We start from the raw sequence: 26,988 nt of genomic DNA, 5'->3' as shown, positions 1-26,988 counted from the left end.
TGAATTTGTTTTTTGAACGGTTCAGCTCTGATACATCTATTGGCTCTGTACCAACCACTCTGTTACCATCAACTATTCCTTTAGCGATGCCACCTCCCTCCCCCTCTCAAATACTGACATCACATTTACAAATACAATCCATGTATTCCCCCACTCCCCACTCTCCATATGGCCTGTACATTACATCTGACCAGGTGGAGAGGGAATTGAGGAGGCTCCATGCTGGGAAGGCAGCCAGCCCTGATGGCATAAGCTCAAGGGTCCTTAAGGTATGTGCAGAACAGCTGAGTGGAGTGGTGCTGTGGATGTTTAATATGAGCTTGAGTCTGGGAAAGGTTCCGGTCCTCTGGAACACTTCCTGTGTGGTGCCAGTGCCAAAAATTGGGAACTGTAAAGATCTGAATGACTTCTGACCAGTGGCGCTGACATCACATCTGGAGAGGATAGTCTTGCCCCACCTTAAATCCCAGTTTGGCACTTTACTGGTTCCCCTGTAGTTTGCCTACCAGTCACAAGTGGGAGTGGAGGATGCCATCATCTTCTTACTACACAAGGCTTATCTACATTTGGAGAAGCCAAGGAGTATGGTGAGATTTATTTTCTTTGATTTCTCGAGTGCTTTTAATTCTATACAGCCACGCTTACTTCAAGATAAGTTAAGGGCAGCACATGTAGATGTACCTACTGTAACATGGATTACAGACTATCTGACAGGCAGACCGCAATATGTGCGTCTACAGAACTGTATTTCAGATTTGACAGTCAGCAATGTAGGTGTGCCACAGGGGACTGTTTTGGCACTATTTCTATTCACTTTTTACACCTCTGATTTCAAATATATCACAGAGGCATGCCACCTCCAGAAATGTTCTGATGACTCTGTGATCATGGGGTGTATTAGTGAAGGAAAGGATGAGGAGTACAGGAGCCTGGTGGAGAACTTTGTGGACTGGTGTAAATGGAACCACCTCCAGCTTAACACCAATAATACCAAAGAGATGGTGGTTGATTGCAGGCGGGCAAAACCAGCACTGTCTCCTGTCAGTATTCATGGGGAGGACATTCAGATAGTTGCCTCCTATAAACATCTTGGAGTGCACTTGGACAATAAGTTGAGCAGGGCCACCAACACAGACATTGTATATAAAAAAGGCCAGAGCTGACTCTATTTTTTGAGGATGCTGAGATCTTTTGGAGTTTGGGGGGTAATGCTTCATTCTTTCTATGAGTCTGTGGTGGCAGCAGTACTCTTTTATGCTGTTGTGTGTTGGGGGAGCAGCATTAGGGCTGGTGACTTGAACAAACTGATACGAAAAGCCAGCTCTGTTTTGGGGATGACCCCCTAGAGGTGGTGATGGAGAGAAGAATGCTGGCTAAGCTCTCACCCATTACACAGTATTGTTGATGCAGTAAAGAGCATATTTAGTAGGAGATTGATTCCTCCTAGATGTAAGAAAGAACACTACTTTAGGTTCTTTATATCTGCAGCTTTTAGGATGTACAAGAGTACATTGAACTGAACATATTAAGCACAGTGTTTTAATTGTGGATATACTGTGTAAATTGTTATGAATATGTATTTTTTATTAATTTATTTATTTTTTTACCTTTTTTTATATATATATATTGGGTTGTATGCATTGATTAGCACTATTATGAGCAGCAAGGTTGTTGGATATACAGTATATGGAATGACACTGCAGGCCATCATTAAATAAATAGTAACAGTTCCAGAGACAGTTTAGATTGTGTCATGTAGCCTAATGTTGTACTTCAGGCTTGTGAGACTAAAACAGTGCTTATTTAATTTCGAGTTGGACATTCATAACTTGCACATCAATATAAAATCATTGTGGAAGCTTGCAACCGGCTCTGAGTACAGAAGTGTTGGGCATCTTTTCGGAGTAAGCATAACAACTGTGTGTTCAGGAGTTCTGCGCTGGACGTTGTTGGTACCGGAACAAATTCGTTTTCCAGATCAGGAGAAGTTTAAAGAAATGGCTGCCTACATTGAGAACACGTGGGGGCTCCCACAGTGTATTGGTGCTATTGATGGATCACACATTCCCATCATAGCACCACAGGACTATCACTGTGACTATTTCAAAGATAAAGGCTGGCACTCCATCATCCTTCAAGGTGTTGTCGATGGAAAGGGACTTTTCTGGAATGTTTTCACAGGACTGCCTGGAAGCCTTCATGATGCTCGGGTTTTGAGACTGTCCTCACTGTGGGAGTTTGCAAGCAGTGGAAACCACATACCAGCTTACATCAGGAACATTGGTGGGGTGAAGGTTGGCTACTACATCCTAGGAGACTCTGCCTATCCCTTGCAGAACTGGCTCTTAAAATAATTCCCTGACACTGGACGGCTGACAGCAGAACAGCAGGTCTACAACATGAAAATCTGCAGTGCACGTGTAGTGGTTGAAAATGCTTTTGGTAGATTAAAAGGAAGATGGTGTTGCCTTATGAAAAGAAATGACTGTGATGTCAAACTGGTGAAATCTATGGTGCTGACATGCTGTGCATGTCATGGAGAGGCCTATGAGAATGAATGGGATTCACCTTCAGCAGCAGAGCCTGTGGTGGCACTGGCACAGGCTGTAGAGGAGGAGGGCAGGGATGTACATGAGGGTCTGATGCGTTACTTGAATAGCTAAATATTCATGTAGTCCAGGGGTGTCAAACTAAGTTCCTGGAGGGCCGCAGCCCTGCAGAGTTTAGTTCCAGTCCTGCTCTAAAATGCCTCCTTGTAATCTTCAAGCACTCCTGAAGAACTTGATTAGCTGCTTCAGGTGTGTTTAATTAAGGTTGGAGCTAAACTCTGCTGGACTGTGGCCCTCCAGGAACCGAGTTTGACACCCCTGATGAAGTCTGTCCTGTCAAGTGTATTGATCATGAATAAACTTTTGTACTATCTTTCAAAGTATAAATGTCTCCCGTGCATTTTTATCAAACAGGTGTTTATCATTTTAGTATTTATCATTTAGATTTATCATTTGGTATATTACATGCTCATGAAATATGAAATCATTAAGAAAGTACATGTTTGACCAGGGAATGATTATTATTGAACAAAATATACATAAGACACATATAAATACAAAGATTTAAATGTTAAAATGTAAACACAGCAAACTCAGAATGTGCAAATGTACGTAGTGTAAACGTATGTAGTGCAAAAAAGTCCTGGGGCAGAGAGTCCTGTTTTCGCCGACCACTCATCGCCTGCACAAGCTTGCCCATGATGCTGAGGAAGGCTTGATTGAATGCAGCCATTTGTGCATTCTCCTCCGTCCTCAAGGCCACTTCCAGCTCCCTCGCTTGCCGGGCATCATCAATGTCCATCTGCAAACTGTGCTCCCTCTGTGACCGGTTCAGCTCCTGCTGTTGAATGTCGGCCGCGAGCATCTCTCTTAGGGCGGAAAGATGCTGATGTTGGTGCAGGCTCCGTTTCCTCTTGCCTGAACAAAAATGAAGAAAAGATAGAAATGGGAGGTGGTTAACCCTCTTTTTTTCCTTTTATTCTTTTTTTTTTATAAACTAGAGGTTGTTACTGTGACAAACAATTTTTTTGACTACAATACAGCTAACCTGATCACATATCAATCCATTTATGAAAGAACTGTAAATTAATATCCCTTAAATGATCTACAGTTTGAGCTAATCACAAAGTTGCAGTAGCTAGAAATAATGTATTTATGGTGGAATTCATGATATATCCTATATTATTATATATATCCTATATTATTTCAGGCATTCAAACAGTCATGAAGCATTAGGTAAGCTTAGCCTAAAAATATGATTTGTAGCCGTGAGTGTTAGCCATATTTCATACCTGTGACCACACGCTCCAGTGTCATGCTGGTGCTGGAGGTTGGTGGTGTTGGTGGCCGTGCTGGTGTCGATGCTGCTAGCACTGTTGTGAAACTTGAGGCGTCATTACAAGGAGAATGGGCTCTTATTAAAGAACCCTGATCACTCAAGAAATCTGAAACAGAAAGTTTGTACAATTTGCTTGTATTGCACGAATTACTACGACACAAAACAAACAAGCAACAACAACTCAAGAACATTACTGACCATAAACAATAGCACGACCATTAGCTGTTAGCTACTAGCTCATTGTGCTGCATAAAGCAGTTGTTGCATGGTGATTTTACACAAGTGTAACAGTTAAATTGGCCTGGTTGTTTTAGAAGCAAGCTTTCCAGTAGCTGGTCAACTAAATAAAGTGAAGCTTTCGAGCAGAATATAGAGTAAATGTAACAAAACGTACCATCCTCCATCGTGGACTCCAACAACGCAGAGTCCAGGGCACTCTCCCTTCCATTGCTCGCCGGTCTATTGCCATAGATAGCGTCCGTTTGGTCGAACCACTTCCACTTTCTTCTGTTTGAACCACTCCGGCCGTTGTGGTCCTTGATGGTTCTGTAGTTACTTTAACGGTTTTTTAACTTTTCCCTACACTGTTGGTTCGTTTTGCGTCACCCCATCCAGCTCTCGTTGGATCCTCTCCTCGGCTACTAACGAGAGGAACGTCTGCACCTCATTTATTGACCATGGCGTGGTTTTGCGCACAGCCATTTCTTTTTACAATTCGAAAGTCAAATGATACTGCCATCGCTGTTGCTAACTTTAAAACTAGCGGGTTGATGTCCCATGTCGCAAATCCAGTGACGCTGGTAGTGACGATTCTCTCTGACCAGTCAGTGATCTGCTGGGTTTTGACGTCACATTTAGTATCGGCTCAGCTCGCTTGGAACCTCGACCGAGGTGGTACTAAAAAGTACCAGGTACCAGGTACTATCCACAGTGGAAAACCCCCAAAAAGTGAGCAGAGTCGAGCTGTACCGTGCAGTGGAAAAGCCCCATAAGATTACGTGTATACTGGAAGCGCTATATATTTTGCGCTTTTGATTCAAAAGAACCGGCTCCTTTGAATAATTACTTTGGGAATTGAACTGTACCAGAAGCGCATATGTCTCGTGCTGTAAAAAGAGCCGGCTTGAGACTCGTTCGACTGGGAATTAAATACACTGGTAGAACTGTGTGCTTTTATGCTGTCAGTAGAAGACAGCACTGCTGCAGAGATGTGCTGCCGGAAACACTGTCAGAGTATTTGAGGATGGTGTTTTAGCCACATCGGCGGAAAATTGCACTCTGGAGAAACGTTAACGGAACCGAAAGTCACGAAGATCATACGATTCCAGAATTTATTTTTAAATGGAACTGGTTCTAATCATAAATAATACAAGACATGTTCACCTTGAACCTAAAATTGAGTTTTATTTTCTTTTCTTTAGGCAGCATTTACTGTATTACCAAAATGCAATACAAACACAAAGTGTGTTCACACATTGGGCAGCATTATTTTGGGAACACAAGGGAATTCATTAAGCTTATTTATTTTGATTATCATTGTCTTTACATTTATAATTGTCTTTAGTTCTTAATCTGTAGGCTATTAGTAATTTTCCACCTGTTGTCATTGACGGATGCTTGGATGATGGCAAACGGTAAATGTTTGGATTTGGGGAGGTGGTTAAATAAGATTTTTTGATCACTTCGTTATTTTATTGCTTTTTTCCTTTAAAGTACAATTTGAGCAAAATCAATAAAGCAACCTTCGGCAGGGGTTTGACGATGTAATCGGATATCGTAATATTTTTTAAGGCAATTATCGCTAAAATATTTTTTACATATGGCCCAGCCCTAGTAAATACCACCCACAGTGAGCTTTTCCTGCCGGAAAGCATGATGATTTGGTTCTCGTCTTCCTCCTATTTCAGCTTTAACTCAAAATACAGAGCCACTAGAGATGTGCAATCACCCTTGAGCACACACACATTGCTCAGTGCAGCCTGAACTATGTGCCTGCGGACCCATTTCCTAATGAAAGTGCTTTCATGATGAGTGTTTGAAAAGAAAAAGACGTTAAGATTAGGGCTTTGACTCTCGGAAGTGAATGTATTTTGGAAGTCATCACAATTTCTGTTAATGCTTTTGTTGTTCTTGTGCATGAACTATTCAAAATCAACCATTTATTGTTATGTTTTCACACTATTAAAGTCATACTTTCTAAATTCACCTTCCTGATCTTACTGTGCACAATTCATCAGTGCATGTTATTCCAAGGACAAAAATGTCAGTCTTTCACTGAAATGCAGTAACTTCCTCCGCCACTAAAGTGACTTTCCTTTTCAGCTGACGTCATGTATCCCTCATACGCCATTTGTCAAATATGTCACATTATGAAAGTAAAATGGATTGAAAATGATGCTTCGTATTGATTTTAATCTGCATTATCTTGCTGTTGGCCTACCATATGAAGCAGCAATTATGTTGCTCATTAGGAAGATTTGACAACTGACCTTGCTCGCTCTGCTGATATTAGCCTTTATTGACTAGATTAGCACAAGCACTGGGCCTTCAATGTGTAATGGTGGTCCTGGTACTGGTCTGGACTGGGAGGATTGATATGCAGACTGGATCTTCCCAATACAGAATTTCCTGTTCAAGTTAATTGAGTGATGGCTGCTTTTTGGTGTTCTTATCCACTAGAACAGGGTTCCCACATGTCCTGAAAACCTGAAAAACCTGGAAATTTGCAATGCAGTTTTCCAGTCATGGAAAGTTAGAAAAATACCTAAATCGTGAAACTTCTCATTCATAAACAAACTGAATGACCCAGTACATGTACCGAACGACTGAATGAGAGGGGCATGTCGTTTGTTCAATTCAGCATCGGCATGTGAGTCTACCTTGTTCATTACGGAGAGAAAAGGGTGGAAGAGTTATTAATGCGTTAAAGTGACTGATGTTTATACACGTTGTGGGGCTTTCACATGACTTGCATCAGTGCTGCCGAAAACATTGAAGTCTATGAAGTGACGCGTCAGCGCAACCTCGGCTCCAACTTTACACCAAAGTGTTTTGCACACACGTTTTTGCCTCACAAACGATGTCTTTGAGAGGACAAAGCAACAAGAAATATTTTAAAACTGTCCAAATTTATGGAGATATTGAATGTCTCAAAATGTGTTTTAATTAATTATTACCTTATCTTTTCCGAGTATCCTGAGACCCCAGTTATTGAACTACAGTAATTAATTCACCCGCTTTCTTGCATGGCAAGCTTATATTGCTATAGGAAAACTATAGACCTGCTTTGTTCTTAGAATGCTTAAACACTATAAAGTCCCTTGGCAAATTTCAGTGGTGAACATCTCAAAATTATTCAATGACTCACTCATTGCACATAAGACGCTCATTTGTCACCACCTATTGGCATCTCTAGAAGTGGTCATGAAACTAGTCAGTTAATGAAACTGAACAAATATGTGAAACAGAAGCAAGCCACACCAAAATACCCTATTTTTGCAGCTAATTCTGCAGAATTGTGCAGATAATTGTCTATACTTGAATCCATAAAATAGCGTAAGTTGGTGCTTTTAGCTTATTGTCAAAAAAAATAACCCTGGAAAACATGTCCGTGGATCAGTGATTGTCTCAACTTTTTCGCATCCCTGTGAGTTATAAAATTTAGACAACGATGATAGTCGGACCACTGATTTAAATTATTATTTTTTTTATTCACACTGGGTTGGTATCGTGGTGATTCGGCCGTAATATCTCGGGATGTGAATTAATTTTAAATAAGTCAATGATCAGAGTCAGCTTATACCGCAGTTACCACATGTAGTATGCGGAAAACACGGAATCTAGTCATAAAAATGGCATTAGCAATAAAACGCAGAATGTCGTGGAATATGACATATTTGGGCGAAAATGAATGTTTGAATGTAATCAAATTAAAATTGTGATATGTCCTAGAGTAATATTAACATTATACTCATGCTGTTAGCCAGAGGTGAACTGGCCCCCACAGTGAGGCTGGTTTCTCCCAAGGTTATTTTTCTCCATTAACCAACATCTTATGTAGTTTTGTGTAGGGATGCACCGATCCGATACCTGGATCGGTATCGGCTCCGATATTGAAGCTTTTAAACGGATCGGGTGTCGGTCTGACAAGCCCGATCCAAATCCGATACTGTGTTAGTCATGTTCTTTACTGTCAAGCTCAAAAAAATGACATAAAAGAACCATAAAAACGCCATTGAAGTAGTTCATATGACTCGTGAATTTTATTCAAAGCCACTTGAAGACGTGCAATAGCTCTGTGAATCACTAAAGGCTGTGTTTAATAAGTAAATATATAATATGCACTTGCAGTGCCAGTGCGATGTTGAATGGTGCTGCTCTGTTTACACACACACTCGTGGCTGTTTTTAGCCTTCACGCGGTGCACAATATTAAAGCACTACTCACGAACAGCATCTCAGATGTAGATGCTCAATAGTTCGGTTCACTAATAATATGCATTTAGAAAGGCACTGGAGGTGCTTTTTTACCAGAATTTGAATAAGAAGCGAATTAAACTACTGTGAACTTGCCAATAAACAGACACACTTACAGGACTTCCTGGAGAGTTCAGAATGTCAAAATAAAAGCGTAATGAATGTTCAATCATATCAGATTTTTGCACCATTAATGCATAAATGACAGCCTACGCAATGCCATCTTTCACCTTCTTTCATTGACCATTTGCTGAAGAAGAAAAAAATACTTCAAGTGAGTTTGACTTTAAGAGTTTCAGGCTCTATTTTGTGTATTTGTGAGGTTTGGGAATCATGGTGTTTTTTTGTTTAAAAACTAAACTGCTGTAGTGGCAAAAGTACTACTCATGGGTATGTACTGTGTGTCAGGAAACTGACTGAGTTAGCAAGCTAATGTTGTTAGCCGAGCAAAGTTCATCTTCTTAATGCAATTAGCTTAGTTTTACCTTCTCTGCTGTTAATACCATCATCCAGTAGCCCAGTCCCACTTCCCACGATCCTTCACTTTATCCAGCTCTGTTTAATGGGGTTATGGCTTATCTTTGGCCCTCATGTGCATTCAGTGTATTTATTGCATACCATAAAAGTAGTAAGCAGTTTGTTTTAGCAAGCATCGGGTTATAATGGTTCAGGGTTTATTTTCATTGCTCCTGTCGTCAGTACTGAAAACTGTGTATTTTACAGGCTAGCCTTGTGCCTCTTTATTTTAAGTGGCTGACTAGCCCAACATTGACTCAACAAATGGCTTGAGTTTTGGGCGGGACTGTCTGTCTCTCCACTGACTGAAGTGTCATTTTTTTTGCAGTTCTGTTTGGTGATGCTGAGGAGTGCATTTTATTGGACAAAAGATAGACCAGAAGATAGCGACTGTAAATTTTAAATGTCTGCAAGTGCTAAAAATGATTTTGTCAACATTTAGGGAGTACTCCAGCATACTCTAAGCTAACAGACATGGACTAAAAGCCACAGAACTCCAATTTTGATTTCATGGGGTATTTAAAGTAAACCCTCTTCTATGGCCAGGCTGTTTTGACAGGCTGTGTGCTAATGCTGAAGGGCTCTTTCCTCAGGTGTGTGAATCCCCTGCTACTGACAGTCTGTTTTTGTGCTGAGCACACAAGACAATGGCTCCCTCGTCCCTGTGTGGGTGCGGTGCCCACTTCACACCGCATGAAGTGCTGAAGTAAAGCCATGGCCACAGCGGAGGATTGGCTCGTAAACAAGCTCTCAGTTTCCCTCTGCCAAAATACTGGGCTGAACAGTCTTGTGACAAAAAGATATCTGCTGTTCAATGTCGATTTTTATCAAACAATGCCGTAATTTAAGTCCAATGGTGGTATCAGATCAGACTTCATGAAAAAAAAAAACAGCTTGTTTTGGTATTTCATTCGTCATAAGGTATGATGTTAAATGGGTCATTCTGAAAAACGGGTGCCATTTGTGTCCCTCATATGTGTAAAAATAGACCTCTCTTGCCTCTGGGAAACCAGCAAATTTTTTTTCTCTTTGTAAGCACATGATGTATAAATGATGGCAATAAAATGGTTAAAGGGATAGTTCACCAACAAATTAAAATCCTCTCATAATTTTCTCACCCTCATGCCATCCCAGATGTGAATGACTTTCTTCTTCTGCTGAACACAAACGAAGATTTTAAGAAGAATATTTCAGCTCTGTAGGTCCATACAATGCAAGTAAATGGTGACCAAAACTTTGAAGCTCCAAAAAGCACATAAAGACAGCATAAAAGTAATCCATAAGACTCCAGTGATTAAATTAATGTCTTCAGAAGCAATATAATGGGTGTGGGTTAGAAATAGATCAATATTTAATAAAATTCTCCTCCCTGTCCAGTAGTTGGCAATATGCACAAACAATGTGAATTGCCAAAACAAAAGAAGAAGAAGAATGTGGAAGTGAAAGTGGAGATTTATAGTAAAAGACTTTAATATTGATCTGTTTCTCTATTCTATATATATATATATATATATATATATATATATATATATATATATATATATATATATTTATAATGACATCATCCTTGGAAAAAGATAAGCATGTTTTTTATATTATAAAAAAAAGTTTTAAAATATTTTGTTGTGTTATGTCTGTTAGTAGTGGATGATCTCAAAATATCATCGCTGTTACCATGATTTTATAAAGTAAACAATTGATAAATGAAAATGGACATTTGTTGAAATATTAGCATTAAATTCTCTTTCTAAACAGGATTTAATTAATTTCAAATTAAACATCTCTGAAGGCAAAGTTATATCTTAGCAAATATTTGTTATATTAACATTTTTACAAATTTATTAACTATCTTTAGATGTCAAAATTAAATTATTATCATTTCAACACATTATTTGTCTAATGGAATGTTTAAAAATCACATTACTAGATGGAAAAGGCATTTGTTCTATAGAATGACCCAAACACTCTTAGTGCCTTGAAACAAGATTTGTGGTTGTTTTATTTACAGATATGTCTTTTTCCTGGATCCATGCAACATAGACATCATCCAGAGGAAGATTAAATCCATGGCGCTGTGTGTGTCACAATGTCCCACAGAGGAACTGTCGACTTACTACGACCTGAAGAGGTTCGCCATGATGAATGGTGAGTCAGTCAGCCAATCAGCTATTGTGGGCACGTAACATGTCATTGTCACAGATATAATGGTAGGACATCACTGACTGTACCTCAGCTCATTAGACAAAGGCTTTATTCGTATATGTGGTCATGACCCCCACGCCTTATGTCCTTTCACAGTGTTTTTTACTCATGGCCACTCCATGAAGAACACACACACACACACACACAAACACACACACACACACACACACACACACATATAGATATGCACATACGTTTCTGTCAGGCACAGCCAGTAAGACCCGTTCAGGGTTGAGCTAACAGAACAAAGGTCTTACAGTCCAGTTTTGCTGTCTGTAGGGTTTGAAATGTTCTATTTGACACAAATGAGCTGTATAAATGACATCACTGTGTCCCTGGAGTTTCACTGTGGTTTTCTGTGCATCTGTTTATAAGGACAGTTCATTATGGCTGTGGAGTTCACCTTTAAATTGAAAGGGTAGTGAGGCTTGTTTGTAAAAAAAAAAAAAAGTATGTCGATAGCAGAGTGAGAAATTAAGCAAGGCTTGGGGCAAAAATTCTGACAGTAATATAATTAGTTATCTTGTATATCTTTTTTTGCATCCTGCTGAAAGGTTCTGCTAAAAATCAGTTTCTGATGGTAACTGATTTTACGTGGCTGGTCAAAGCTGTCCAATTTGGTTTACAAATGCTGATAAATTTCCAGCTAGGTCTGGGCAATATAGCTTAAATTATTTGATATTTTTTATCTTATGATATTCAGTGTATATCTCTATTAATGAATGTGTAGTGAAATGGCTTAAAAGGGTGACTGGTTTGTTTGTTTGTTTTCATTCAGAGGAACTATATTTTCAACAAAAAGCAATTGTTGCAAAGTAGATTCGACATTTTTAATGCAAGTAGGGTTAGGAACTGAGAACCAGTTCTTATTCGGAACTGGTCCCATTTTTTTAATAAATACAGAAACATATGATTGTCATGACTTTCAGTTCCATTAACGGTTCTAGAATGTCAATTTTTCTGCCGATGCGGACAGAAGACTGTGTGTCCAGCTCCGCAGTTCAATGGCAGTTCTGCTCCTCTACTGAATCTACACCTTGAATATCGCCATATCGCCCAGCCCTACTCAAATATACGAATCATTAATGGAACCAAAATGGTTGAGGAGTCAGAATCAGAAGCAGAATCGTTAAATTCCTTGTGATTCCCATACCTAGCAAGAAGTAAAATACAGTATTTAAAAAAAAAAAAAATGATTGAAATCTATCAGCATTGAACTCTACTGAGATTCAAATCAGAGACACTCCAAATATCTCCATCTTAACACTCTGAAAGTATCGCAAAATATTCAGTATACTGTCCAGCCATACTAGCAGCTGGTGGAGCCAAGCTTGACCTGGAAGACCATCAAGCTAAATCTGGTTAGGAGTGGTAGACCACCATTGTTATGTGGGTCCGGTGACCTTACTGAGCTGGTTAATCATATTTAAAAGCAAAGCTTGAACTCGTTCTCCAGCTTGACCATCTTTTTTTAGCAGGTATATGTGCAGGGTTCCCACGCTTCCAGGAAAACCCAGTTCCACTGATGAAAACCAGTCATGGAAAAGTAGTAGAAAATTAGAAAAATACCTAAATGACCTGGAAAATAATTATTTGTCCTGGAAAATATTTTAGTATAATAGAACTGTTTGACTGTGTTGCTAACAAGGTTTTTGTTAAATGCACAAAAATATGGTAATGATCAGGACTTGGAGTAGGAGTCAAATAAACAAATTCGTATCGTTTTGTCACTGCCGGGGCTGCACATTGTGAAACAGTTTCAATGGTTGACTGTCATGATCGAGTCCCTGTCACATACATTGTCACGTACTCTGCTCATCTGCTGTCATCTCTGTTTTTCTCCAACGCAATAGTTTTAAGTATTGATATAGTACAAAATACGTTTTCTTTCGTTCCAACACTGCTGTTGTGTTATCCACAATAACATTTGAGTTAAAAAACTTTAGACAACAATGATGGTCGGACCACTGATTTTTTTTTAAAAACAAATTCACACCCTGAGTTAGTAGCGTGGTGATTCGGCCTTTACACCTTGGGATGTGAATACATTTTCAATAATTCAATGATCAGAGTCTGCTTATACTGCGGTTACCACTTGTAGTATGCGGAAAACACGGACGAAATCATGGAATCTAGTCAGAAAAATGGCATTAGATTAAAAAATTCATAATGTCATGGAATGTGACATATTTGGACAGAAATGAATGTTTGAATACACAATTAATCAAATTGAAATTGCGAATATGTCCTTGTGTGATAAATAAACTGCAAAAGTGATTTAATTGAATAAATATATTATCTGCAAGTGATGCTTGCTTCAAAATGAATGTGTGAAGCTGGCCGCTCACAGACTGAAAACACCTCATCATGATCATCAAGCCGGTGGATATCTCCTGCTATGCTAAGTTTGCTGAAGCGGTGGTGACGTTTGACAGTGAGATGACAGAGAGCAGAGCACTCTGAAGTGTGCAGCACATACAGACTATGTATTTAATTGATTAAATTACAGCTTTACAGGGATTTATAATCACATTTGGCCATTTTGCGAACTGCTTGTCTGGAGGTGAGAATCTACTGTCCAAAACACACCGAAACGGCAAAATAAAAGCTTGATTTAAATGGACATATGCATTTTAACTTAAATATTACACTTGTTGGGCGCATAAAATGTCCTGGAAAATTGTGCCTTGAAAAGAGTGGGAACCCTGATGTGTAACATTGTATATAATGCAACTGTTTTCCTCTTCTTTTTTTCTTTCTTTTAGGGTCTGAGCTTTGTTCGTACGAGTTACCTGGTCATAAGTACCCACAACTTCCCGAGCGCTTCGACAAGTGTCCCAAACTTCCAGTACCAGAGAGGTATTTAACAAACCCTTGACAAACAATCCTATAAAGCTTCTTTTTCCTCCTTGATCTGTCCTCTATCCTTCTGGCCTTTTCTATCACTGCAGCAAAGCTCTTCCAGTATTTAACCGCTGCACGCCGGTGGATATCTCCTGCTATGCTAAGTTTGCTGAAGCGGTGGTGACGTTTGTCAGTGATAACAGCATGTTAAACAGACTGATCGCCGGGGTGGCGGCCAGCAAAGAGATCATTGTCGGGCTTTGTCTGCTGGCGCTAGGTAACTGCCTGTTCTCTCTGGCTGCCGTCGAAGCTGAATTGATTTAATTGTCTGATAATGAGTGTTTAACTGTGACATTATTCTCATATGAAATGGATAATTGTGGTCCCTTGATATTTATATCTAATCAAGACTCATTAACTTCTGCATGATTAAGCATTAACAAACAGATGTCTTAATATAAGGCCTATTGTTGAAATTATTGCAGGATTTCTAGCCCTTAAAGACATCATGAAATGGCATTTACAACAACTTGTGTAATCTACAATCCTTGTGTAACACTTGATCGTATCCATCTGGGTTTGATTGAATTATGATAATTAGCTGTAATATTATTGGTTAATATGTTATGTTCCCTGCCCACACAGCATTGGTGATGTCAGCAGATAAGTGGATGAAAGATTTTGAAAACATCTTGTTTTCAGAATAAAATACAGTGATGAATGCTGAATTGTGCACAATAAGATAACGATTAGGATACAAAGTTTGATTTCATGTTGTCTTTAAACACTCATTATTTCCAAGATCTCACTCTGTCTGAGGTGTATTCTTCTAACTGCTCAACCTGTTTTGTGCATGCTGCAGTTCTGTCCATGATCCTCATGGTGATAATCCGTTACATCTCTGCTGTCCTGGTTTGGATCCTCACTGCAATGGTGGTTCTGGGTTCTCTGGGCAAGTTTGCTTTCTCTGCACTACTTTTCTCCTCTTATGCTGTGAATGGCATCATTTCTTTCTGTGTTTGTACATTTCAGGTACTACTCTTAAGTCAGCATTTGATAGTTGAATATTATTGGTTGGAAAGATTTTCTAAGCTAGTCCTCTTATTTCTCATCATCAGCCACTTTCACACACGAAGCCCAATAAATTGCTGGATTAAAGGGATATTAAAATTAATATTCTGTCTTCATTACTCACCCTCATGTTGTTACTTGTTACAAACCCATATGACTTTGGCCACGTACATACTGCAGCTAAATGCGTTGGTCAGTTCACCTTTTAGTGCGTTATCCTGTTTGTACACACACAGTTCTGTAATTTACGGGAGCGACAACCGCATTGTACAACCAAATTAACTCCCGAATAGTGGAAGTTGTTGTGACAACCACATTTTCATATATTTTACATGCAGTGTATACAGAAACGAATTGACCAACTAGTTGTTAATGACATAATAGCCAGTGTAAGATGTGTCAGTCTTCTCCTGGTGTAAATCATGCAAACAGAGTTACAGTATGTGACAATTTTGGAGCATCTCACTTTGGTTGCGTTGCATCATGAACAGTGTATTTAGGTCGCTGTGTCATGTTAAACGTAGTTGAAACCTATAAAAACACATCTCGAAATCCCTGCATTCGGAATGAAGTTCAACAGTGCCCACCCACTTTTTCAGCCCTCTGAGTTCCGGAAATATTTTTCCCATTAATTTTTTTGCATAAGCTTTTCATAAAATACTTCATAAAAGAGGATATGTGCAATAAACCAAACCAACCAGCTTCGAGGTGAATCACAACATTACAAACTTTGTTTTGAGGCAAAAGTATTTTAAAATTGGACAAAAGGACAAAGGGACAAGACTGTGCTCTTACTGTCTTTCACATGGGCACAAACTACAATCCCATGAAGCACTGCGAAATATGTAATTACATAGAAATCGATGGGGTTGTTGATTATAAGTATAGAAACAATATATTCAGATATGTACAGTTAGTTTAAGGGTGAAGGGAGACCGACTTGACTGCGTCATTGACAGTGTGGGCATGTTTCGCTGGCTTTGTTGGCCGTGGTTCTGTGATTGGTGAAGCTTTCCCTGCTGGCCCATGGTTAAAGGCCTAGCACACTCCCGACCCTTACAAAAATCAGGAGTTCATGGCAAGAGTTCCACTGATCATTTTCACATGCAAATGAGCTTTGCGGCAAACTTGTCCATTGATGCAAAAAGGTTGGCTGCAGGTTCACCACTACCGGTGAAGAGATGCAAACTTCTGGCAAACATTTGCGGTGAATAGAAAGCTCATTTGCATTTGAAAGTTTGCAGCTAGTTTGCCAGAACTCTAGATTTTTTTGTAAGGGAAATCCTTTGTTCTTTGCTCAGAGCCAAAATTGAAACAGCTGAGCAACAACATGCTGTTTGCGAACATTCAGACAACCACCACAACGCTGTTTGAGGCATTTGGAAGAGCATTTAAATATGAGAACGCACAAGACTACATGTAAAAACCTTTACTAATGTGACATTACAATGTATTATCAATGACTTCTTGCCTCATTCTATGAATATAATTCACACGAGATCAGTAAAAGAAGCTGTTTTAACCACTCGATAATGATTTATAGTATAATACCATATATATGCAGTAGAAAATGTGTAATGTGTTTTGTTTAAATTCTGAATCCATGGTGCTAATGTGCTAACACGCTATATGCGGCCATAATATGCGCCGGTTACACTCTGTTATTGTAATTTATGATGACACTGATACTACTGCAAAGATGGGTGTATAAAAGAGTGTTGATAGGCAAAATGCAGACAAAAGATAATAAGAGAGGCATATCTTACTTTGGGCAGATGTGTGAATGGCTTTAGAATAGGCACTTGAGAGTAGTTGAGTACATTTGATTCCATTTGTAGACTAATTAAACAAAAAAATCGCATGACATAGTCTTGGAAAATGTCTCTACGTGAACGATCTTACAGATGTTGGTAAATTTGCACCAGCTCGCTAATAATGCTGCACGCTGGTGTGTTTCATTTGGAAAGATCTTAACTGACTGAATGGCGTAAACGGGAATTAGATGACGGCCTTAAATTAGGTGGAGCTCCAGGTCACACCTACCGATGACGTGGAACAATGGCAGTAAGAATGTGTTTAGCAGCCTGTAAAGACCCCGATATAGTTCCGGAGAAGTCCTTCGTGTTTTCCGTTCAGGGATAAAAAGAAGTTCTAAATAGCCAAGCAACATTATACTGTTCCCGATCATTTAGACACGGCCACACTGCTGCTGGATGCATTTAGAGAAGCATTTAAATATGAGGATGCTACATATAAAACCTAAACTAATGTGACATTAAAATGTGTTATCAATGACTTTATGCCTTATTCTATAAGTAGATTCACATGAAATCTGTAAAAGCAGTTGTTTTAACCACTCTGATGATTTAAAGTAATACATATGCAGTAGAAAATGTTTAATTTGTCTTGTTTACATTGTGAATTCATGACGCTAATGCTCTATCACGCTACACACGCTCTTACGAAAATGAAGAGTTCATCGCAAATTTGCCGCAAACTTGCTGCAAATTGTCCATTGTTGCCAAAGGTTTGCCGGAGATTCACCACTACTGGCGAAGAGCTGCAAACTTTTGGCAAACATTTGCAGCGAATCGAAAGATCATATGCATGTGAAAATAACGAGCGGCAAATTTGTAGCAAGTTTGCGGCGAGTTTAGTTTTTTGTAAGGGTGGTCATAATATGTGCCGGTTACGCTATACTATTTCAAAGATGAGTGTATAAAAGTGTTAATGTGCAGAATACAGATATAAGAATGATGATAGGCTTACTTTGGGCAGATGTGTGAATGGCTTTCGCTGCAGATAGCACATGAGTGAAGCAGCATATAAAAGAAAAGAGTGAATGGGCACTTTGATTATGTGAGCGATTGTACAGATGTAGGTAAATTTGCACCAGCTTGCTAATAAAGCTACATGCCAGTGTGTTCTTATTGACTGATTTTGACTGACTGAACAAGATAAACAGAATTAGCTGATGGCCTTAAGTTAGGTGGAGCTTCAGGTCACACCTACTGATGACGTGCATCAATGGTAGTTAGAAGGTGTTTAGCAGCTGGTAAGAATCTTTCCTAAAAGTTCACCTAGGTGAGCTGTTATGAACTATTGAAACGAACACAAAAACACCTTTGTTTTGGCCAGATTTTATTCTAAATGTCGTCACACACATTCATTCTTTGTTTTTGTATGCAGTGTGCCGGGACCTTAATGTAGTTGAAATTTTGCTCTCAAACGAAGATGTTGAAATAATGCAGACCGGTAGCTTCAACAAAGGCATATACCATCGATGAACAACCTCTGAGCTCACGTTAGGTCAGTCTATAAAGGTTTAAAGGTTATCTTTGAAAATCAATTTGTCAATAGAAAAAATGAATTTGGGATTTTTACTTCCTGAACCAGACTGTTGCGCTCTATTGCCATATGTCCTGCTGTGTTAGAAATGCAAGAACGCGTTCTCATCTTGTGCTGTCGCTAGTGGACCTAGTGCGATTTGTTGTTTGCACAGCTGTGCGTTGCCTATAGAGTTTCGTTTACTGCCCCCTAATGAAAACAGGTGGTATTTCAAGCTTGAATTGCTTTGATGGTAGAAATATTCCTTATTACGGTCTGGGGACGTAATTAATTGGATTAATTTTTAAAATAATAATAATAAAAACAATTTATCACACAAAATTAACTTGTTAAATTTATATTTAAGATTTCTGTATATTCCCTGTTTTCTATATTTTATATGTATTGCTACTATTCACAAACAACCACCAAAATTCAAAACTTTGGGATTAGTTCAAACTATTTGTGTCACAGCATCCTTGTACGTGTTCGAACAGCTAATGTTACATGCAGCAATGCTACAACTTGTTTCCGGCAATGTAACAGCTTTATAAGACAATTCAGTTTGACAATGGATGCTGAATATGTGAAAGCACCTATTGACAATGCAGTTTAATCTGACACTAGATTTAAACACCTGTATTTACAGTGTTGAAATGGGATTTGGGGTTGTGTACTGTGTTTCTCAGGAGGCACCAGCGTTCTGTGGTGGTTATATATCGACTACAGGATGACAATGAATGAAACTATGTCTAAGGATTTGAAGGAAGCAGAAGAGGCCAATGGTGACATAAAGCCCCCGAAAAACCACGCTCAAGGTCTGCTCATCTATGCAGTTTCAGCGACTGTGTTTACGGTATGCCCTCTTCTCACTGTGTGCATCTTTTAGAGAGATCTCAGCTGGTATTTTTCACTATGCCGCACTGCTAATTTACCCCTTTCTGCTCTGGCAGGGAATTTTGTTGCTTCTGATGTTGTTCATGAGGAAAAGGGTGGCCCTGACAATTGCCCTTTTCCACGTGGCGGGAAAAGTGTTTATTCACCTTCCGCTGCTGGCACTGCAGCCCTTCTGTACTTTTCTGGCTCTTTCTGTATTCTGGGTCTACTGGATACTGGTCCTACTCTTCCTCGGCACCACTGGTGAGATGCCTATCACCTTAAAGTAAAACTTTTCTCCAAATTCACTCATGTTGTTCCAAACCCATATGAGGTTTTTTGTTTTTGTTGTTTTTTTTTTTTTTTTACTTTTTAAGAATGTTTATGCTGCTCTTTGACATACAGGGAAAAAACAGTACAAAAAAGGACTTCAAATGCACCATAAAAGTAGTCCATATGACACATGCTCTTTATTCCAAGTCTTCTGAAGACATACGATTGCTTTGTTTGAGGAATTGAGTGAAATTGAAGTAATAATTCACAAAAAATTTAAAATAAAATGTCTTCTGCTTTGGCTCTTAAACTGTCATTCACATTTCCGCATTTTCATACTTGGCACGTCATATTCTGTTACGAGACGTGTGAGAACCAATGGCATTTGGTGTCGTTAACATTAAACCTAGGGCGACGTGTCTTGACACTGCAAGTTTGAATATGTGCATACACGAATAAGATTTGATGGCAGATGGAAATATTTTCAGTCTGTCCCTCACATATTTAAAAATGTATGTTGTTATGCAGTATGACTTCAGAAGACTTGGAATATGGCGTGTAAACTGTATGGACTAATTTTATGTTGTTGTTTTTTTGTTTGTTTGTTTGTTTTCCCTTTTTTGAGCTTGACTAGTTCATAGTCATTGTATGCTTTTATTGTATGGGGGGGGGTTGTAACGGCGTGAACCTTCTTTACATTTTCTCTTGTTGTGTTCCATGAAAGAAAGTCATACAGGTTTGGAACAACACGAGGATTAGTACATTTTATCAGAATTTTAAAATAATATAAAATATGGGATTACCACAAAAAATAGTTTTGACTTGCCCCTCGTTTATTAAAAAAATGCAGTTACAGTAAGGCACTTACAGTGGAAGTAAATAAGGCCAGTCCATAAATGCTGAAATACACACCTTTTTACCCTTTAAGCTCTGAGGGTGTTTTTTAACGATTTCTGTTTCATTGGCATACCCACAATTAACTCAACAAAAATATTATAAAAGTTATAAAAATACTATAACAAAAAAAAAAAAAAAAAAAAAAAAAAACGAGGATCAAATGTTTGGTATAATTTAAAAGAATACTTTTCAAAAATTGTAATGATATAGATTGAGACATTCTGAGACACTTAGCCTAAGAAACTGCAGAAAAATCGCAAAAAGAGGAAGAAAATATATTCCATTCTTCATTATTAACAAAAAGAGCTCTTTATTACATTTTTAAAAAGTGCATTAAACATTACATGAATGAAATAAACATTAAATTTAATAGCAAAGACAGTGCATGGCAAAAGTTTATAATGCAAAACACTGAGACATCAAGTTCATTTTAAGTGCATAAAACAATAGCAGCATTATGAACATTAATGACCATAAAATCAACAGCAACGATGTTGCCTAGGTCAAAGCTTTCATCTAAAAACACTGAAACACTTGAAACCCTGACTGCTTACTGATAGCCCATCGCCTATTCCAAAGCTGAGGTGCAAAATATTATCTTTTGAACAGCAAGATTATTCTAAAAGAGCAGTGTTCCACCGAGTCACACCAGGAACAATTGTGTCAATTTCTTTTTTTTCAATTTTCATGCAGTGGACTCCACTTCATCAGCAGCAACAGTAGAGCGATGGACTTTGTTCTGTATTGCTGCACATTGTGCAGTTGAACTATTGTGTACCCTGCGGGTAGGACCCTTAGAGATGGTATCCACTAGATCCTTTGAAGCAATTAAGTTCAATGTGTGCTCTAAACTCTGACACACTTTTAACACTTACTACTTGGTAATAGTCCATTACCTATTCCTTAGCCGAGGTGCATATCTTAATGTTGTAATGTAAAAGGAGCACATGCTCAAAATTTTCATCTATAAGACTATTGCGCTTCGGGGTAAGAAAATATTGATATTGATATGAAAATGATCAATAAATTATTTGCAATTTACTTTGTTAATATGTAATCATGTAATCTATAAAAAAGTAACTGTTTGATTACGAGTATTTTAAAATGTAATTTAATCCAATTACAAGTACTTGATTTTTGTAATCTGATTTCGTAATCCAGATTACATGTAATCTGTTACTACCCAGCACTGCATGCAGACTTAGTAATGTCTTTAGTAATGAGATTTCACAGAATTACTTTCATGAGTCATCACTGAGTACCTGTCGCCATCTCCTGGTCGCATATGTAAGTAGTGTGATTGATCACATGACTCTCTGCCCAAATATGGAGGACTATCACCACTGGTTGGAGCAGTCTGAACCCAATCCAATTGGTTTTGTTTTCCATGACGCTACAGTATTTCTGATGATGTCATCTGATCCAGGAAAGCTAACATATTTGTAGCCAGATAGCCAGATAGTCAGATGCTGTGTGCACATTGTGCGTTGTGTGAATTATCTAATGACCTATGCATCCGACTTTGTGTGTGGGCTCGTTTTAAAGATAATCATCTCTTCTAAGTAATGGTGAGGTGATATTTCATGTTCTGTTTATTTTCCGTGAAGTTGTAAGCAAAATGTGGAATATTAGCAACACCTGTTCATATGAAACATAAATGTTAAAGACATATGCTTAACTATTACTCGCTAGATTTTTCGGTGAGTAAAACAAATAGGCTGGTTATATTCTGCTCTTTGACATGCATTGTAAAGAAGAGCTTCTAAGCTTTCAAACGATACCTATTTTGTGTTGGTCAAGACTATAGTTAGTAATATCTTGATAATATTTTTTTCTTCAGGGGCCCATCCGAGCTTAAAGGGTTAAAAGTATAGCTATAAGATGTAAACACTGTACGTGTGAACATGATTTTAGTGTGATAAAATCACTTACTAATTGTATGTGTGTAAAATTATATCCAATTGCAGGATTACATCCCTAACCCTAAGTTGTAAAATTGGATATAACTTAACAGAGATATTTAGTAAGAGATTTTACCAACTAAAATAATAATTTTTTGAACAAATGAGGGATGAGTTGAAATTATTTTTTGTAGAAATCAAAATTATTCTACAAATGCTGTTAATTGAGCTTAACTTGTTTTGAACCCTGAATATTCCTTTTAGTAACTCCTCAATGTCCAATTCAAACCTCAGATATACTAAATTAAATGTTAATGATATGATATTATAATATATTGTACATTTTAAAATTAATATATTATTCATATTTAAGAGTGGTTTTGCTTTGGATTTTTCGTTTGCACTGATAATTTTAGCAGAGCTTTGCTCGGGAATATCGTTCTCATTTAAAAAATGAGCATTACCATTGTAGAAGGCTCTTACGAACACAACAGTATCTCAGACTTGCACGTTCTGTTCCACAGGGAACCCAGAGAAGAATGAGGACACGGGTTTGGTTGAGTTCAGGCTCACAGGCGCGCTGCAGTACATGACCTGGTACCACGCAGTGGGTCTGATCTGGATCAGTGAGTTCATCCTGGCTTGTCAGCAGATGACTGTAGCCGGCGCTGTGGTAACCTACTATTTCACGAGGTCTGGATTGGTCCCTTCTATTGTTAATTTTAGTGAGAAAATGCTCTCAATGCCACAGTTTTCTCTTGTTTATGCTGTGTCATTTTAAAGTTAAAGTTAAAATGCTTTCTCCTATGCTAGTTTAATATGCAGAGACAATGACAGTGGCCCCATAAAGTATTCGGACACTTTTGGAAATCTATGTCGCTTTTAATGATGCTAGAGCTTTTCTCAGAACTAACTTAATTTTTCTTAGTCATTTTTGACATTTTTGACAGCCAGTGAATGTTCAAATACTTTTTGACTTAATTTTAACAATATATTTATTATATCTGTTATACCAAAGTTTTTAAACAATATATCTGTTTTATAATTTAAAACCTAACAAACTTGTTTGTGAAGTGTTTTGTTTGAAAAGTGTTTGGGCTATATTTCTTTTAAATACACTGATCATCCACAACATTAAAACCATCTGCCTAATATTGTGTAGGTCCCCCTCGTGCCACCAAAACAGTGCCAACCCGCATCTCAGAATTTTCTCACCACAATTGTACAGAGTGTTTATCTGAGTTACCGTAGACTTTGTCAGTTCAAACCAGTCTGGCCATTCTCTGTTGACCTCTCTCATCAACAAGGCATTTCCGTCCACAGAACTGCCGCTCACTGGATGTTTTTTGTTTTTGGCACCATTCGGAGTAAATTCTAGAGACTGTTGTGTGTGAAAATCCCAGAAGATCAGCAGTTACAGAAATACTCAAACCAGCCCCTCTGGCACAAACAATCATGCCACAGTCGAAATCACTGAGATCAAATTTTTTCCCCATTCTGATGGTTGATGTGAACATTAACTGAAGCTCCTGACCTGTATCTGCATGATTTTATGCACTGCACTGCTGCCACATGATTGGCTGATTAGACAATCACATGGATGATTGCTGGTGCCAGTCGGGCTGGTTCATTTAATAGTGCCAAAAACAAAAAACATCCAGTGAGTGGCAGTTCTGTGGATGGAAAAGATGCACAGAAACGGTGCAACTTTAAACACCTAAAAAATAAGACCGTAGTATTTTATAATATTATTTTTGTTTGCATTATTTTTGTGGAAGTTTGAGCCTATCACTTTATTTTTTTTCAACTAATCTTTAGAGTTGATTACAGTTATAACCTTGAAAGGTGAAGTTGATGTATGTTTTAGAGTAACTTATCTCATAATTCTCCAGGGACAAAACCAAACTCCCAGTGACGCCCATCCTGTCATCAGTGCTGCGGCTGGTGCGCTATCACCTGGGCACTGTGGCCAAGGGCTCCTTCATTATCACCCTGGTCAAGATCCCACGCCTCATCCTAATGTACATTCACAACCAACTCAAAGGAAAGGTAGATACACAGCTCTGTTTCAATGCTAGTCCCCCACTTTAAAAAAATAAATAAAAATCATACGACATGTTGAATGTTTATTTTACTAGGACAAGAAAGTGCTTATGTTGTGCTTGGCACTATGACATAAGAATGTAACTAATACTATGACATTTTCTAAGAGGTTTAAGGCCTGTTCACACCAAGTCTGTTTTTTGGTTCGATTGCTCGTTCCGAATGAGCTTTTGAATGGGAACAATGGATTCCAATGGCGCTATTCACATTGGGTCTGACAAATCGTACTGATAATCCAAAGTTGTTTTTTTGTTTTGTTTTATGGAGCGGACCGATAAAAAAAACAAACACATTTTTTCTTTTTATTTCTTCAGACTGCGATGAAAACTGACTGACCAATGAGATAAGATATTTTTGTCAGTCGCTGCAGCTGCTCAATCCAGCATGTTGGTGGCGCTAATCAACTGCCGAATATTATATATCATGATCCCTTGGTTCTGCAAACATTAACTGTTTTTGAAAGTCTGCTAATGGTTTGTTTGTATTAATGTGCATTATTTAATGTGTATATCACTGTACCTGTTATATTCTCATGGCATTAAAAATAGCAGCGAGGTTGAGCAATTCGTTTTTCACTAAGCTCGTAAAATCCCATAAAAAAGATTTGTTATATGCAGTGTTTTAGACAAACAAATTGCAGAACCACATTGCTATTTTAATTGCAAGGATAATCTAACAAAGTACTGCAATAATATAAATAAAGAAAAGGCAGTGAGCCAGTATTTTCTTTTATTTTTAATATATGCATCATATTTTATACTAAACTGTTATTCTTAATGTACATTACTGCACGTGTATTTATATCAATGTAACTTGTGTTATATTATTCAGGCATTATAAAAAGTGAAGTTGGGTTCTGGAGTTCGTTTGGTAGATACTCGCAGATAAATACATGTGCAAATATAAATAGGACATATATTTATGCAACAGCGCTCTTTCCTCATCCGATACACTCCTCAAAATGCAGCAACACCATGGAAAGAACGTAATTAAACAGTTATGCTGAATTATGTAAATAAATGCTTTAACCATGTTCAGTATATTAATCTCTAACAGCTGAAGGTGCGGGCAGGAGACTGGTATAAATATGTTTGTAGAACAGCAACAGCGCTGACTACTGTACAGACCTTCCATCAGACGTTCGTCTCACAAAATGCTCACAGATTCGGTGTGAACAGGCCTTAAAACTAGTATTCCGTACTGACTGGTGTACAAATAATAAAATATATTTTTTATACTATAGGGTGTTTCTTCAGCTTTAGGCACTTTTAGCATTGTGGGTTTCTAAAAAGTAAAGTCTCGTTAAAAAAAAAAGTTAAACATAATTTTGTATTGTTTAAACTGATGGAAAATGACACTGAAATAAAATGACAGACTCTTTTGTCTTGCTAAGGCTAATTTCATAGCTAACATTTTATGTTTCCTAAATACACACTATTAAATAATACTTTCACACTTTTTGCCTAATTTGGCAAAGTTACAGCTTGATTTTAAAAAGTACATTAACTTTTGAAAAAAATTAAAAAATAATAAAAGTGTTAGTTGCAAAATTGTTTGGTTTGATGGAAATGACCCCACAACTGTTGGAAAGTCATAATAAAAAAAAAAAAAAAAAAATATATATATATATATATATATTACACACACACACACACACTACCGGTCAAAAGTTTTGAAACACTTGACTGAAATGTTTCTCATGATCTTAAATCTTTTGATCTGAAGGCTTATGCTTAAATGTTTGAAATTAGTTTTGTAGACAAAAATATAATTGTGCCACCATATTCATTTATTTCATTATAAAACTAAAAACTAAAGTTTTTGAAATTGATGACTTGGACCAAATAATAAAGAAAAGCAGTCGATAAGCGCCCAACATAGATGGGAACTCCTTCAATACTGTTTAAAAAGCCTCAAGAATTTGGTTGAGAAAATGTCAAGAGTACATGTCTGCAAATTCTAGGCAAAGAGTGACTACTTTGAAGATGCTAAAATATAACACAGTTTTGATTTATTTGGGATTTTGTTTAGTCACAGCATAATTCCCATAGTTCCATTTATGTTATTCCATAGTTTTGATGACTTTACTATTATTCTAAAATGTGAAGAAAAATATTATAATAAAGAATGAGTAAGTGTTTCAAAACTTTTGACCAGTAGTGTGTGTGTGTGTGTGTGATATATATATATATATATATATATATATATATATATATATATATATATATATCATTTTCACACAATACATTTTGAAATGGTTTTTGTTCATTCCACTCTTTGTTTAGATTATCATAGTTTTAAACATGTAATAATTTTTATAATGGATTGCCATAGTATAATATTGAAAGTCTGGGACAAGGTTAAACAGTAAAATCTATTCATAAAAGGCACTGGGAAAGTTACAAAAATAAAGGATGAAGGCCCGGTAAAAAGTTTCCAAATCAGTTATGACGAGACCTTCTTATAATAATAAAAAAAAAAAAAAAAAAAAAAGAAATGTTTGTTTTTAATACAAATAAACCACTGGTACATGAATGTTGAAGAAAACCTCACATATAAAGTCCAAAAACTTTATTAAATTTTTTGTTTTTTTTCTTCGTTAGAATAACTTGCAC

The 26,988-nt window shown here is 37.6% G+C and overlaps 1 protein-coding gene across 3 annotated transcripts in view; it reads left to right on the top strand.

Moving 5' to 3' along the window:
• slc44a1b (solute carrier family 44 member 1b) overlaps positions 1–26,988 on the top strand; it is a 61,915-nt gene that overhangs the window by 12,541 nt on the left and 22,386 nt on the right. For all 3 annotated transcript variants that reach the window (XM_051649319.1, XM_051649317.1, XM_051649318.1), the window contains exons 4-11: positions 10,888–11,024; positions 13,847–13,940; positions 14,033–14,202; positions 14,788–14,877; positions 19,013–19,179; positions 19,277–19,463; positions 22,795–22,963; positions 24,163–24,319. In XM_051649319.1, the coding sequence (XP_051505279.1) occupies positions 10,888–11,024; positions 13,847–13,940; positions 14,033–14,202; positions 14,788–14,877; positions 19,013–19,179; positions 19,277–19,463; positions 22,795–22,963; positions 24,163–24,319 (1,171 nt within the window). The remainder of the gene's footprint in view (positions 1–10,887; positions 11,025–13,846; positions 13,941–14,032; positions 14,203–14,787; positions 14,878–19,012; positions 19,180–19,276; positions 19,464–22,794; positions 22,964–24,162; positions 24,320–26,988) is intronic.

Source organism: Myxocyprinus asiaticus, chromosome 22 (assembly GCF_019703515.2).
Source record: "Myxocyprinus asiaticus isolate MX2 ecotype Aquarium Trade chromosome 22, UBuf_Myxa_2, whole genome shotgun sequence".
Lineage (NCBI taxonomy): Eukaryota > Metazoa > Chordata > Actinopteri > Cypriniformes > Catostomidae > Myxocyprinus > Myxocyprinus asiaticus.
This window is presented reverse-complemented; position numbering and strand designations above follow the sequence as displayed.